The 15,918-nt window shown below is 40.5% G+C and overlaps 1 protein-coding gene across 2 annotated transcripts; it reads left to right on the forward strand.

Annotated features, from left to right (window-relative positions):
- The first annotated feature begins 62 nt into the window (after positions 1 to 62).
- On the forward strand, positions 63 to 15,918 carry LOC101938036 (C-C chemokine receptor type 5-like). Of its 2 annotated transcripts, XM_008171694.4 has the most exons (4): positions 63 to 259; positions 1,296 to 1,473; positions 11,584 to 11,780; positions 12,879 to 15,918. In XM_008171694.4, exon 4 carries the CDS (start codon positions 12,890 to 12,892, stop codon positions 13,961 to 13,963), a length of 1,074 nt encoding a protein of 357 aa, XP_008169916.3. In that variant the 5' UTR covers positions 63 to 259; positions 1,296 to 1,473; positions 11,584 to 11,780; positions 12,879 to 12,889; the 3' UTR covers positions 13,964 to 15,918. The 2 variants fall into 2 exon arrangements, with proteins under 2 accessions (XP_008169916.3, XP_065439717.1); XM_065583645.1 differs by lacking the exons at positions 63 to 259; positions 11,584 to 11,780 and having other exon boundaries at positions 1,055 to 1,473.

The following is a 15,918-nucleotide window of genomic DNA, read 5'->3' on the forward strand; positions in this document are numbered from 1 at the left end:
TGCACTGTCAGAATTCAGAGCTGTAAGGTCCCCAATAAGTTCTAGATGGAACTGTTTGTTGAAGGTCCATTTTTAGAAAAGAAGAACTGTTCCTTCACTTATTGTAATAATGCTTGCAAAACATCTGAGATGCAGCAGAATTCTCTTGACACAGGAAGCTCCATGTTTCCTAGTTTGTGAAGAAGGAGACAGGGTTAATCACCCTTCTGGTCACAAAAACAGAGATACAGTTATTTTCCATAAGAAGCCTGATAAATCAGTGAGTATCTATCTTCTCTCTCTCTCTCTCTCTCTCTCTCTCTCTCTGTCATGTATTAAGTGAAAAGGTATGGTAAATGATTAAGAATTAATACTAATGATGGTGTAATGAAGCAAGGGATGCAGCCTTTCAGAACCATTTGAGCAGGAAACCAGGTAGGAAACAAGATGGGGATTGAGCTAGTTGGGAATGCAGTGGAATGAGATGCTGCCCAAAGCCATCAGGACAAACAGGAGAAGTCTTGTTGAAAAATCTCTGACCAACATTATATTAAAAACAACTCCGGATTTTTGTTTTGAAACTGTTTCTGGAAAACTTTGATTTGAAGATGGCTTCATCTAAGAACAGGAGCACATTAACCATAAAATCCTTCATATCTGATCTAAGGGTATCAGTTTTATCGCATGCCACGATCTGAGCTTGCAACTCCTATTGCACTATGCTGAAGCTGTACCATTTAACATCTTATCACCACATGTAAAGAGGCTCTCTACTGCTTAGAGAGAATTAAAATCTGTGGCAGGAGTGGTCCAGAAAAACTGCACTGGATCTTGCAGTACAAACACTTGGTGTAAGCCCTGCTTTCATATAATGTGCAATTCCATTGTAAATTAGCAGTTGTAGTTATATAGGATAGAGCAGTGGTTCTCCTTTTTGGTACTGAGACCCACCTTCCCCATTAGCAAAATAGGAAGGGCAGGGTGGTCATGACCCTCTGACATCTGGGGCTGTGAACCCCAGGATAGAGAATCTCTGGTGTAGAGCATTATCCCGCTTTTTATATATATCATCCCACTCTGAAAGGGTTGTGACGGCAGGACCTGTTAAAATCTTTAGAACTGTTTGAATTGCTCCAATCTGATTTTCTTTGAATCAGTCATATGGGAGGAAGTAGAGCCTAGTAATTAAAGCACAGGACTGGCCTCTGGAGTGCTGAGTCCTATTACCACCTCTGTCACAGACTTGCTTGGTGCCCTTGAGGAATTCACTTCATCTCTTTGTGCCCTGGTTTCTCTTACTCACTGTGCTATTGTAGAACCTCAGAGTTACGAACATCAGAGTTACGAACTGACCGGTCAACCACGCAGCTCATTTGGAACTGGAAGTACACAATCAAGCAGCAGCAGAGACAAAAAAGCAGCAAATACAGCACAGTTCTGTGTTAAACATAAACTACTAAAAAAAGGGAAAGTTTAAAACAAAGCTTTGACAAGGTAAGGAAACTGTTTCTGTGCTTGATTCATTTAAATTAAGATGGTTAAAAGCAGCATTTTTCTTCTGCATAGTAAAGTTTCAAAGCTATAGTAAGTCAGTGTTCAGGTGTAAACTTTTGAAAGAACAACCGTAACGTTTTGTTCAGAGTTACAAACAGCCTCCATTCCCAACGTGTTCGTAACTCTGAGGTTCTACTGTATTGTGAAGCTTAATTCATCAATGTTTGTACAACGCTTTCACAGGCACTCTGCTATAGGAATAAAAAGTATTATATGTGTGTTTTTCTGAATATGTTGAGAATATAGGACACATTGATGCCAAAACAATGCATTTTTGGAAGGTTGGTTACAGCTAGCATCTTGGCTATGTGTGGAATTAATATTGTGTGGTCTTGCTATACTGATAGTTAATGTTCCACTTTTTTTAAATGGGAAGCTACAATGTAAGGAAAAACATGATCTTTTGATTGTGATCCTTTAAATCAACTATTTGTATTTAACAGCAAAAAGGCTCAAGAACTCGCAATTTTTGCAAGAATGTTGTTTTGCTTTTAGTGAGGAATATAAAGCATCTGGGTCTTGGAAGTCCCCTAAGGGCAAAGCCGGATTTCATCCAGGTAGGGCCAAACCTATCATTTTCCTGCCAAATATTCAGGGATATGGAACCATACTGGCAAGAGGTAAGTGATTTGAGAGCAGATGCGCTGGGTCTCAATGTTCAGGGCTCAGCTGTCATGTATAGAAAGGAAGAGGCCAGTATTATCTAAAGGAAGATTGACCTCTAGAAAAGACTTGTGTTGTGCTGATTAAATTCCAGGAAGGGGAATTGGGGCTTGGCTTATACCTTAGAAACTGGAGTAGTAATTTCACCCTGCTCTGAACAGAATGTAGTTCACACTTACTCCATTCCCTTGGGTTTTATTGGCATTATACTCAACTCAAAAGCATTTCTGTCTGTAACACTATAACTTTTGAACTCCACATCTGATTACTTGCAAAATTTCAGGCAATGTTCTAGACATCAATGGCCAGAGCTCTGTTGGTTTTGGGGAAAATCAGAAAACTGAAAGGGGAGGGGGAATGAGGGACACATGGGATCACTGCTATTTAGCAGATCCACGGCTTCAAGCACTTCTGCAACTGGCTATAGACCAAACAACTGCTTGGTTGGCACCATTAACATTTTCTGAATAATACAACATCTCATCTCTACTTGTCCTCTCACAGACAGAAAGAAGACATATAATGGAGTGGAGGGAGAGGGAAATAGGGGAATGCACATAGCCCCTGGTATGGGAAGGGAAGGAATCCCATAAGCCCCTAGCATTGGATTTAAGGATGAGAATGGGGGGTAGACAGAGCCTGTAGCATGAGTGTGAAGGGGGTATTTGAAGAAGGGAGGATTGAGGGCACAGAACCCCTGGTGGGGGGATTGGAGGACCTTGTCTGGGGGAAGGGGGCATGGCACACAGAACCCTGGTGGGTGGGAAGGTGTGAATAAGAGGGAAGGGAGAAGCAGGGCCGGCTCTACTGTTTTTGCTGCCCCAAGCAGTGCGCTGAATTGCTGCCCCGGATGGCGGGGGCAGTCCATGTGCTGTTAAGGCGGCGCACACGTTTCCGTAGCGGCAGCAATTTGGCGGCAGCTTCTGTCTTCAGCCGGAACACAGAAGCCGCTGAATTGCCGCCGTGGGCAACTGAACATAGAAGCTGCCGCCAAATTGCCGCCGCCACGGAAACACGCGTGCCGCCCTAACGGCACACGGACTGCCCCTGCCGTCCACGGCGCCAATTCGGCGCGCTACTTGGGGGTCGCCCCTTGCAGATTGCTGCCCCAAGCACCTACTTGGAATGCTGGTGCCTGGAGCCGGCCCTGGGGAGAAGGGGGCACACATAACCCTTGGCAGAGGGAAATTTGGGGAGCTGTAGGGAGTCCTGGAAATAGAGGGGGATGGGTAGGGCCAGCTTAGGGGTGGATGGGCAGGGCAGCCATCCTGGACACCAACATTTGGAGGTGCCAAATCGACAAGTTTTGTATGAATGCACATGTCCCTTGTGTAGAGGCGCTGAAAACATTTATCTCCCTGAGCAACAAAACACTTAAGGTCAGTCCTGGGGATGGGATGGTGGCACTCGGGGAATTTCAGGGTGGGAAATGGAGGGATATGAGGATCCCCTAGTGGGTGAACATGCCTGGCCTACACAGGATATAAAGTGTGTGACCTTCTAATTGGTAACACAAATAGAGCAAGAGAAGGGTGACCCTTGCTTTCTCCCCAAGGTTGGCTGGTCCTATGGGTTTCCCTGCGGAGATTTCTAGTGCTCCTTCTGCCCAGAGAGTTACTCCCTTAAATCCAGGGCAGAGATATTGAGCCACACCTGCTGGGAGGAACCATCATCTCCTTCCAACGTCTGCGAAGAGGATGGCTCAGTATTTGATTTCATTTAGATTTGGGGCTTACACAAACTCCACCTGAAAGTGCATCCGTGCAAAGCTCTAGCTGCCCTTGACAGACTTAACCACAATAACAATTAAGATTTGCTAAAGGTAAATTCTCCCCCCCACCTCCAGACCTCATCCAAATCACCAGTCACGTGAACATTGCACCTTAAATCAAAGAACACCATCACCTGTTAAAAAGGGGCCTCCACTTGTTTTACTTATTTATCCATTGGCAAGGGGAAGCCTTGTGTTTGGACCCTGAAAAGGGAAGGAAAACTTGGGTGTGTGTTTTTGTTCTCTGAGCTAGCACTGCTGATGAGGGAAACTCCACCCTCTTATATGGCTTTGTTCTCTTGTAGTGTTGCAACATTCATTCTCACTGACTGCTGTGAGGAGGTTTTGACCAAACCGCCTTTGGAAATGTAAATCAACTTAGTTTCAAACTCAGCGTGCTCCTTGAGCAACGAGCTGTGATGCCATAACTGAGTCAGTCAGGCCTGCAATTCTGAGACCCTCTTGCTTCAAGTGTCCCCAAATGCACAACTTGGGAAATATCTGCTAGTCATATAGCACCATACCATACTATACCAAACAGAACATAAGAACGGCCATACTGGGTCAGACCAAAGGTCCATCCAACCCAGTATCCTCCCTGCCGACAGTGGCCAACGCCAGGTGCCCCAGAGAGAGTGAACCTAACAGGTAGTGATCAAGTGATCTCTCTCCTGTCATCCATCTCCACCCTCTGACAAACAGAGGCTAGGGACACCATTCCTTACCCATCCTAATAGCCATTAATAGTCATTAACCTCCATGAATTTATCTAGTTCTCTTTTAAACCCTGTTATAGTCCTAGCCTTCACAACCTCCTCAGGCAAGGAGTTCCACAGGTTGACTGTGTGCTGTGTGAAGAAGAACTTCCTTTTATTTGTTTTAAACCTGCTGCCCATTAATTTCATTTGGTGGCCCCTCGTTCTTATATTATGGGAACAAGTAAATAACTTTTCCTTATTTACTTTCTCCACACCACTCATGATTTTATATACCTCTATCATATCCCCCCCTTAGTCTCCTCTTTTCCAAGCTGAAAAGTCCTACCCTCTTTAATTTCTCCTCTTAGCTGCTTAATAGATGCTAAGAGGAGACAGACAGTACAAATGTTAATTTTTCTATATTTAACAGTGTTTTACAAAAATTGAAAGAGAAAAACCATGATCTTCTTGCTGCCCATTGTTCAGCTCATCACACACAACAGCTCAAGATGTGCAGGAACCAAACTCAACATTGATGTACAAAACCTAGTTTTAAAAGTTTACAGCCATTTTAACATTCACTCACCAAGAATTCATCAGCTTAAAGAGTTTTGCGAATTTGCTGGAGTAGAACACAGTAAAATTCTATGTCATGTAGTCACACATTGGCTGTCACTTGTACCTGCTATTAACTCAGTAGCAATGTGTTGGAAAGAGCTTACAAGTCACTTTCAATCTTTGGAGACATATGAATGTCCTAGAGTAATATGGGATAGTTTTGGAATGAAATTGCTGAATTGTACTGTTTCTTCTTGAGCCGTGCTCTAAAAATATTCAGACACTACTAAAGCTCTGGAGTCAAACTCATTCACAGTAACTTCATTGTTTAAATTGATATCCAGTGTAGACAAGAAACTAAAATGCAGAATAAATGAAAACATTTGTGGTTATGTTGTGACTTTCAAACTAAAGAATCTCAGTGAAAGTGAATGAAGGAAGTGTGAAACAGAGGTTCTGCTTTTTTTTTAACAGCGAGCTCAAAATTATTTACAAAATAGATATAACCTCAGTGAAAACAGTGTGCACAAGAAACTGTCTTATTGGCAAAAGTGTTCCTTTGAAGAGTTTCCCGAAGCTGAAGCATGCAAAACTGATAAGGTTACTGACATGGATGAGTTATATGAAGAATTTTGTACAATCTAAAGTCATTTTGTCTCCAGAGTTTCTAGATTGGACAAGTATGGAAGAGAAATACTTTAATTTTCAAGATGACAAACCCAACTGGAAACAGAAACTTCAAGAATTTGAAAAAAAACTAGGTTCTTACATACTTTCTATTTCATGTAGCGAAGCATATGCTGAAAGTATTTTTGTTAATGAATTCCACATGACAAGATGACAGATCAATTGGAAGTGGACACAGTGAAAGCCAAACTACAGAGTTGCTGAACTTTTGAAAATGCTGAGTGCAAGGATGTTTCCAGGCCTTGAAGGGGTAAAAGCTGGTGACAAGTCCCCTTCTTCAAGGTTTGAAGCTTTAACTAGATTGACGTCTAAACCATCTAGCCACCCACCATGTACACAGACAAGTCAGAAACTGCAACAATACCCAGCAAAAGTGGCCTATATGTGTGGAAGGTGTGTGGGAAGATGAACAACAATGACAAAATTCACATTTTACCCCCCAGCAAAAAGTACCCTGCAGGCTTCCCCATCAATAGCTCTGCAGTTTCAGCAGGTGGGTGGAGAGCAGGAGGGGAAGAAGCCAGGAAGATAGCTGTCTTCTGTAGAACCATCCCCCCAAAAGCCTGTGGGAACTAACTGTGCGAGAATATGGGTTTCTTTGGGGATGATTCTGCAGGCAGCATTTCCTAAAGATGCCTAAAATATGCATCCCTGGTTTACTGTTAAGTGACAAGCAGACAGACCTCTTTTCAAGAGCTGAACACTCTTCTTCTCTGAATGTACACAAGCAGAAATAATTATTAGACTCAATTTCTTAAAAAATACATGCAAATAGTGATTTCCTTTGCAATTTGTTTAGAAGATCCTACTCCTTGGAATCTTTCTTAACTAAGAATGTCTGTTTGGATGAGAGGAATACATTTCCTGCAGGTATTTTAGAGAATATGTTTCTAGTTTTGTACTCATTGCAAAAAGTTGATACTTTATTGCAGTGGTTTTCAAGTTTTTTTCATTTGTGGACCCCTAAAAATTTCAGATGGAGGAAAATCTTAGACGAAGTCTGCGGACCATGGGTTGAAAATAACTGCTTTATTGCATGCATTTGTCTACTCACCCACATTTGATTTGCATATAAGATAGAAGCAGTTGTGGTTTAGCCTTGGAGACAGTGTTTGAGAGAAAAGGGCAACAAAAATGATTAGGGGTATGGAACAGCTTCCGTATGAGGAGAGATTGATAAGACTGGGACTTTTCAGCTTGTAAAAAAGACAACTAAGGGGGGATATGATTGAGGTCTATAAAATTATTACTGGTGTGGAGAAATTAAATAAGGAAGTGTTATTTACTCCTTCTCATAACACAAGAACCAGGGGTCACCAAATGAAATTAATAGGCAGCAGGTTTAAAACAAACAAAAGTAAGTATTTCTTCACACAACGCACAGTCAACCTGTGGAACTCTTTGCCAGAGGATGTTGTGAAGGCCAAGACTATAACAGGGTAAAAAAAAGAACTAGATAAATTCATGGAGCATAGGTCCATAAATGGCTATTAGCCAGGATGGGCAGGGATGGTGTCCTTAGTGTCTGTTTGCCAGAAGCTGGAAATGAGCAACATGGAATGGATCACTTGATGATTATCTGTTCTGTTCATTCCTCCTGGGGAATCTGGCATTGGCCAATTTCAGAAGACAGGATACTGGGCTAGATGGACCTTTGGTCTGACCCAGTAGAGCCATTCTTATGTTCTTATGAGAAGGATCTTGATACTAGAGCTCTGCTTTTGTCAAAATTTCCTCAAAAAACATACCCTCTGAATCTCCACCATATGAAGGTTACATGATCCAGAGAAGGGGAACTGTCACCAATGCGTTCTCACAACAGAGCTATCTCTAAACACAAAACAGGCTGAGAGATGGACATTATCATCCCTACTAAACAGGGTCTTCACATAGTGAAATTTTCCAGACAGATTTTAAGATTGGTGTTGGGGGATGGAACTTTCTCCCAAGTACTTGATTTCTGCCCCCCTTCTCCTTTACTTCTCAATGGTTTATCTCTTTTCATGGCAGACAGGCTCTGGTTATCCTGCATGCTTCAGTAGAGTCGCTTCTGTAGACAACCCTGACAGACTTTAAAGTGAGAGCAACTGTACACAAAGTATAATAAAATGCTGAGGCAGACAAAATTGGATTCTGAATTAGGGAACACTTCTACTAAATTTTGATACAAGGTGGGTCAGGTAATATATTTTATTGGACCAACTTCTATCTGTCACTCTAATATCCTGGACCGACTTGGCTACAAGAACACTGCATAGAACAAATTTTGACACCAGCAGCCTAAAAGCAGAACGTTTCATATGTCAGTTTTTGTTGGTTTGTTTGGTGTTAGATTTTTGTTCTATGTAGTAGTTCATAAGAGAAAAGCTACATGAGATTGCCATCTATCAGCCTCTTCACATATTGAGAAGAAGAGAGCCTGATTCTGCTGCAATTGTGGGAAAACAGGTGACTATGGTAGAGTTTAGCACAAAAAGCTACAAGAGAAGTAGCCCCTCTTCATTTGGTGGAAATATATAGTTCACGGAAGTTAATGGACAAGCTCCTATTGACTTCATTAGGCTTCAGCTCAGAGCCTTAAGTTTCTTAATGTGCCATTCAGTGCTCTGGGTCACCCAATCCTGCTTTTCTACCTGAAGCAGTAGACGCCCCTCAGCTACAAAAATGGGATCTCAAAACTTATTCCCACCTGTTATCTCAGTCTGGTGAATGTTTGGAGATTCATCCAACTCTTTCAAACTCATCAGTCATCCTTGAATGCAGATTGAGGAGAGAGACAATTGAGGTGATTGTCCCACATCCTCATTATCACTGAAGCTCGTTGGGGGGGGGAAACCAAAGGGCTGAAGGAATTCTTTTTAAAAAAATAAATAAGAAAATGTTGGCGCATAGTAATTTTGGGGGTAAGGGCAACCCTCAAAATTTACTCTTTTGCCTTGCCAGCAAATTCAGGTATAGGGGACCCTGAAAGCTCCTACTAGCAAGCTCAGGCACAGGGCACCCTCAAAACTCACCCTATTAGCAAATTTATCTGTGAGCACTATTATGGAACCCCTGGAAACTCATCTCATCAGTATGCTCAGAAACTAAGACACGTGAAAACTCAGATCTCTTGAATGGTAGGCTAGCTCTGCATGAAGAAGCCTGAATGGGTCCATTGGACTTACACACAGAACGATTTTGGATTTCACATTACGAACATCAGTTGTAAAGCATCATGAGAATAGGAAACACTGAAGCTTCTGAAATGAAATGACACGTTCAGAACAAAAGCATGGTCACAATGTTCTTCTGATTATATCTTACAGACAGTTCTGCCACAGTGTTCTTATGGGATTCTTGACAAGTCACATAAATCAGACTTTTCACAAGAGATCACTAAGTGTGTTTTTTTTTCTGGGTACCCAGCTTGAGACCCCAGGATCTGATTTGCAGAAGTGCTGAGCACACACAACTGCAACTGAAATCAATGGGAGCTCTGCTTTGAAGTGTTACATATTGCTAAATGGTCTGAAAAATCAGCCCTAAAGATCTCAAATTCAGCACACAAAATGAGTGGATATTATTTATCTTAATCTTTCTATGTCTGAGTTCCTCATTTGTAAAATGAGGATAATATCCTTTACCTCAAAGAGATGTTTTGAAGATAAACCTATTACTGTTTGCGAGGCACTCAGATGGTCTAGTGATGAGCACCATAAAAAGTCTTAGGAAATTATTAATTATGTGTTCAATGCAGGGCTTGGACGGTGCACAATAAATAAAACATGGGGCCACGTATTAAATGATAAGTATAGTATTGTTTCTTAAGTAGATACCAGTAAGCATTTTATCTTTATTTTTCTTGTAACTATTTTATGCCTTATTACTTGTACTCACTTAAAATCTCTCTCTTTGTAGTTAATAAATTTGTTTTACTGTTTTATCTAATCCAGTGTGTTTAAATTAAAGTGTCTGGATAACTATTTAAGGTAATAAATTGGGATATTATTCCCTTAGAGGAATAATTGACTTAATATAGTTGTACTATCCAGGAGAGCACTGGGCAATACAGGACATACATTTCTGGGGGGAAATCTGGGACTGGGAGTGTGTTGCGGTCAGCCTGGGGTAATCTTTAAAGCTGGTAAGAGCCAAGGTGCGGCTGACTGGCTGCAGCAGAAATAGACATGCCTGTGAGTGATTTACATGCCGGTGGCTGTTTGTGAGCAGTCCAGTTCAGTGGCTACAGTAGCAAGCTATTGAAAAGGGCACCCCAGGTTACAGGAAGGAGTGACACAGCTACTCATTAATCTGGATTGTGCCCCAGTATGTCACAGACCTACCTTAGGGCTCTGAGTTCTATGAGCCACTTTGTAGCTGAGTGTGTTAACTAACAGGCAACCTTCATTCTGACATTTCCTGACTTTACAGTGCAAGACTTTGCAGCCTTAATGTTCTTTTATTGTGGGATTTATTTGTAAGTAATATATTTTTGGTTAAACAGGCCAAGCAAACCAGAGGCTGTACAATGTTTAACCATCAGCGAGACAGGGACATGAATTAAGCACTGAATGAAGAGTTCCTCTTGATGCACGCAGATGGTGCCACAACGTCACTGGGGAACTGTGCAGCAAATCACCTCCTGAAAGATTGTACAGCCACAAAGCTGAATTCCAACCTAGCAGGGAAAACACAACAAAAGATGTGTGCAGTATTAACTATCACCACCGAGAGTTTTGTGTACTTTGCTCCTCCACTGAAACTGTCATTGCAGATGAGGTGGCAAACATCACACCCAAAACTTCTGTCTTTTCTCAAATATAGTACAGTCATTCAAAACGCTACAAGGCAAGAATGTTTGTAGCCTTTGCTCAATCATGAAAGACGCCTCAGTATTTACAACCTTTAAATTTGTTTTCTGTAAACATTTGTATGAGTTGTTTGGTTTGCAAGAATGTTCGCAGAAACTGGTGTAGATGCATCCACACCACAGTACACAATGGAAAGGCCTTAGTCAAACCCTCCTGTTTAGAAAAGTTGCAGTCATCTGAGCAAGGACAGGAAACAATATCATCTGACTTACATGACCAATTGCACAGTACGAATCCTTAATTATAAATAATGAATATTCAAAGCTATACTCGTAGTGAATAATTCATGAAAAATCCATAGGTTGAAATATTTTGTATAAAACTTTTGAATATTTTTCAATAACGAATATTATTTATTTTATTTATTTATTTAAATATATTTAAATAGCAAAACTTGTTCACAAATAATTTGCAAACAGCTGCTAACAGTTTTCCTAGCTCTGGTGTTACTAATGGAAAAGATCTATTAAATCATTAACTCCAACTAACTTTCATACCCCAGAGAGTAGGCATTTCTGATATTGAAGGAATAACATGTTAGCGTTCAGGCAAAAGGCCATTGCAATAAGAGGAAATAAAATCTTAAATCAAGTGGCTCACTATAATCTAGTATTAAATGTCAGCAGAATCCAGTAATTAGAACAAGATAATCAATCCTTACTATGGATTCATTCAAAATGGACATTGTAAGAGTATTTTTTTAAACAAAAGATTTAAAATACAAGAATATGGCACAGAAACTATGATCATTTCTAAATAATTAGATGTCATTCAGGGAGGAGTTTGAATATCAATTTATATATTGTAAATTCTCTTGCAGGTTAGCAGCTGAGCACAACATGGTGAATATTCCTTGGATGCTAGAGAACAGTGATCGGTTTTCATTCAAAGTCTACATATAAACATTTTTCACTGTTTGGATTTGTTCTGAACTGCAAGAGAGGTTCTGGTTGTCTAATCTCCACAGCATAGGTTCTGGTTGTCTAATCTCCTCTTCCACATTTTCCCAGTTAACAGGTAAATCAGCTATTAGTTGTATACAAGGAGATTATCACAAAAACAAGAACAAAAAGAGAGCCTGATTCTCATTTACAGAAAGGCCACTTGACATTGCTCTGATGATGTAAAAGGTCCTTAAAGTATATATATACTCACTTTCTTCAAGGCTTCTTTGCATGACAACAGCAGTTTAAAGTCACCTGGGTGTAAATGAAAATAAGTCCTAAAGACAAAGAGGAACAATTTTCTTAACTAAAGAGTACAGGCCTTATTCTCATTTACACAAGGGCCCCTTTAATCCACTCTGATACTATAAAATTGGGTATAAATTTACATTGATATTAAGGCCACTTTATATTGCCATAGTGGGATAAATGGACCCTAGTGCCAGGCCCTTATTTTTTCCTGAGCCAATGGAAACCAAATACGGAAGTACAGAGAAGTCCTTTTACATGAGAAATTTAAGAACTTGTTGAAAGAATAAGCATTAGAAGTAGACAAATAATTTTCAACAAACAATATTTTGCACATTTTTGCCTGTGGAATGCTACTTAGATGTTCTGCACCCAGAGCCTACCAGTGCGCACACACTCGTGGCTTATTGCTTTGATGTGGGCTAGTGATATCTGAATGTGGTTCAGAAAGCTGAAAAATATTAACTGTTTTCTCTTCTTTTCTGTTGCTCTCTTTTTGGTTCATTCTAACACTTCTGAAAACCACTTATTCCACCTTCCTAGCATCCCAGCTCGGAACTAGCTGCCTCTGCTATTAGTCAGTCGGCAATTAGTTTTCACCTGTGTTATGGTGCCACATGGTTTACTGAAGACAAACACTTCTCATACATAGTACAAGTGGGAAACAATATTTAGCAAGTTCAAACAGCAAGTTAATTCTAAATTAGTTGTTAACGTGATCTGCAATTTTGTTTTTACCTCTTAACATCAGCAGTTATCCTGCTTACAGCAAAGGGTATTCTAAAGTGAAAATCAACACGCACAGTACATTTTAATGGCTGGTACAAACATATGATTATATAGTACAATGTATTTCATTCCTGTGTTTCACTGTGATACTATACAGTACCCTGTAAATAATCATCCATTTCTTCATTCTTAGGCCAGTGCAAAATGAACACTTCCACCAGTGAACCGGAGATGGAGATACAGACAACAACGTATTACTATGAACAGTTTGATGCAGCACCATGTTCAAATAATGTCAAACAATTTGCATCCCACTTTGTGCCACCGCTTTATTCCTTGGTGCTGATATTTGGCCTGGTGGGCAATGTGCTCGTTGTGCTGATCCTGATAAAATACAAGAAGCTGAGAAGCATGACTGACATCTATCTGCTGAATCTGGCAATTTCTGATTTGCTTTTTATTTTTTCCCTGCCATTTTGGGCTTACTACATAGCACGTGAGTGGGATTTTGGAAATGCAATGTGTAAAATTCTTTCAGGGGTCTATTTTGCTGGCTTCTACAGTGGAATGTTTTTCATAATACTTTTGACAATAGATAGATATCTGGCCATTGTCCATGCAGTGTTTGCTTTAAAAGCTAGGACAGTTACCTATGGCATCCTCACAAGTGTTGTCATTTGGGGTATTGCAATATTAGCCTCTCTTCCAGGGTTTATATTTCATAGTGTTCAAAAGGAAGGTCCTCGCTGGACTTGCAGCTCTCATTATCCATCAAATTATGAAAAAGAATGGAGGCAATTCCTGATTTTAAAGATGAACATCCTGGGACTTGTCATTCCATTTGTCATTATGATCTTCTGCTACATAGAAATTATAAAAATATTACTGAGACGTAGGAATGAGAAAAAACATAAGGCAGTCAGGCTTATTTTTATCCTAATGATTGTTTATTTTATCTTCTGGACACCATACAACATTGTTGTTCTCATATACACGTTTCAAGATTCATTTTCCCTAAATACCTGTGAGGGCAGCAGTCAGCTGGAGATAGCAATCCAAGTGACAGAAGCTATTGCAATGTTCCACTGTTGTATCAACCCTGTGATTTATGCCTTCGCTGGTGAAAAGTTTAGGAAATATCTTTATACCTTTTTCCAAAAAGACATTGCAATCTACCTCTGCAAACACTGTCCAGCTCTTCATGGTGATAAATTAGAACGGTTTAGCTCCACATACACCCCATCCACTGCAGAGCATGATATCTCCATTGGTTTGTAAAGTGCATTAGAAATGTTTCCAGTAAAAGTTTCATCCTCCTTTTAACTTAAAATGTTGTGGAATTAATCAAATTTGTATGGTCATTGTCCTTAAAAACTGTACAGTCATAGTGGCTAATTTTTTTGTGGCATTGCAGTATTTCTTATTCTCTATGCAGTGAATGCTACCAACTCCACAAGAAAGCTAAATACTGCTGTTTGATAAGTGTCCACTTCAACATGGAATCCAATGTAGTAAGATTTTGTTTTCTGGATGTTGGCCAGTGAACAAAGTGTCAGTGTGGTTTCCTCCGGAAATATAATTCAGAAGATGGTGTGAAGAGGGCAGAGAATGAGGTATGTCCTCACTCAAGAACCAGTTATCTATATGCAAAGACTATAAGAAAAACTCTGGGAGGAAGGCAGCTATCGGAGAGTGTTTTGGCCATTTATATGGAGCTTGATGTGCCTTGTTTTACTTCAACATTTTTCATTAATGGGAATTTATGACAAAAACAGTTTTGCAACAAAATAAGAATAAAAGGATCTAAAATTACCATGAATTTTAAAACATAGTGTTTTTTTCATAATATAATCAACTACCTATATGGTAGGGGGAGGTTTATTTACAGATATGCTGCTACCCTATTTTTCCTACAGGAAGACCTCTTAAATCGACATGAAAAAGAGGTTTTGGATAAACAGGGGAATAAAAGATTGTGCACATTTCTGTTGAGGGATATGACTGACCTTCTGTTAGCCAGAATTGCAGCAAACAGGCCTATGCTATTAACCAGTGACTATCTCTTTAAAATAATCCTTTCCCCTTGACTATTGCATTACTTTACCTTATTTAGAATTCAGTTTTACGCCTGTAACTTAAACATTCAATTACTTATATCTTTAAGAGCCAACTTTTTTTAAAGGGGCTGTGACAGAGTGTGAGTAATCTTAGGCTGACTCACCACTTAGTAAGCATCCTTACATGAGGCAAATTAGGGGGATAATTGGCTAAAGACTAAATGATTAACCAATTTACCAGGTGGCTCATCTCATCAGCTGAGAACAGCTAAAAGAGAGAGATGAAGAGAGGAGAGGGGTAGGCTGCAAGGGAGGGCCTGAGAAGCCCAGTGTCTCAAAAAGGTAAGATCTCTTCTCCCTACCACCACCCTATGCCTAGGGAGTGTAGTAGAGAGAGAGACCCTGGAGCATGGGACCTGGTGAAAGACCTGAGGCCTGAAGCACAGTTAGCAAAGCCAAGCCATGTTATGAGCCAAAGTCAAGCCCCATGATAAAGCAAATGCCTGCTTACAAATTCACTGTCTGGTACATGAACTTGGCAAAAACATGTCTGACATTGCTAAAACACAGATGCTCCTAAGAAGTACTGGACACTGGCTATTCATAAAGGCTAGTACAGGTTCACCCCAACATAGAGTTATAGCATAAACAAAATCCTGGGAGATGGTACAGGAACACACCGACCCCCAGTTAAGACAAGGATAGGAGGACAGAATGATGGGTGGAGATGTTTTGTTTGAACCAGCAGGTACAAGGTGTAGTGTCGATAACATTTTGGTAATACATCTGAATTGTAATAAACTTATTTGCATCAATGTATAAAAGAGAAGTCAAAGAAGGGGCACCTTTGTCCAGCCAAGGGGGCAGCAGAAAGTCCTGCTGCTGACTGAGCTGAGTCAATTATCACGGGCATACATGTGTTAACATACCTGTAGACACGGATCCAGGGAGCTAGACCCGTGCTTCGTCAGCAATAAACCTGGCCGAGTGCCTTTGCCCCCGAACCGAGTCTGTGTTTTTTCTGGATAGTGCTATCTATGTCTGCTTGCTCCAGCACATGTAGAGAAGACACACAGGCATGCCAACTGACAACAGGGAGAATGTAAGAACCTTGAGCTTTGGGAAACTTGTTCTGTTGTAGTCACACTGTAAATAAAGCATTTGGTGTTGAACTTG

This window comes from Chrysemys picta, chromosome 2, assembly GCF_011386835.1.
Source record: "Chrysemys picta bellii isolate R12L10 chromosome 2, ASM1138683v2, whole genome shotgun sequence".
Classification (NCBI taxonomy): domain Eukaryota; kingdom Metazoa; phylum Chordata; order Testudines; family Emydidae; genus Chrysemys; species Chrysemys picta.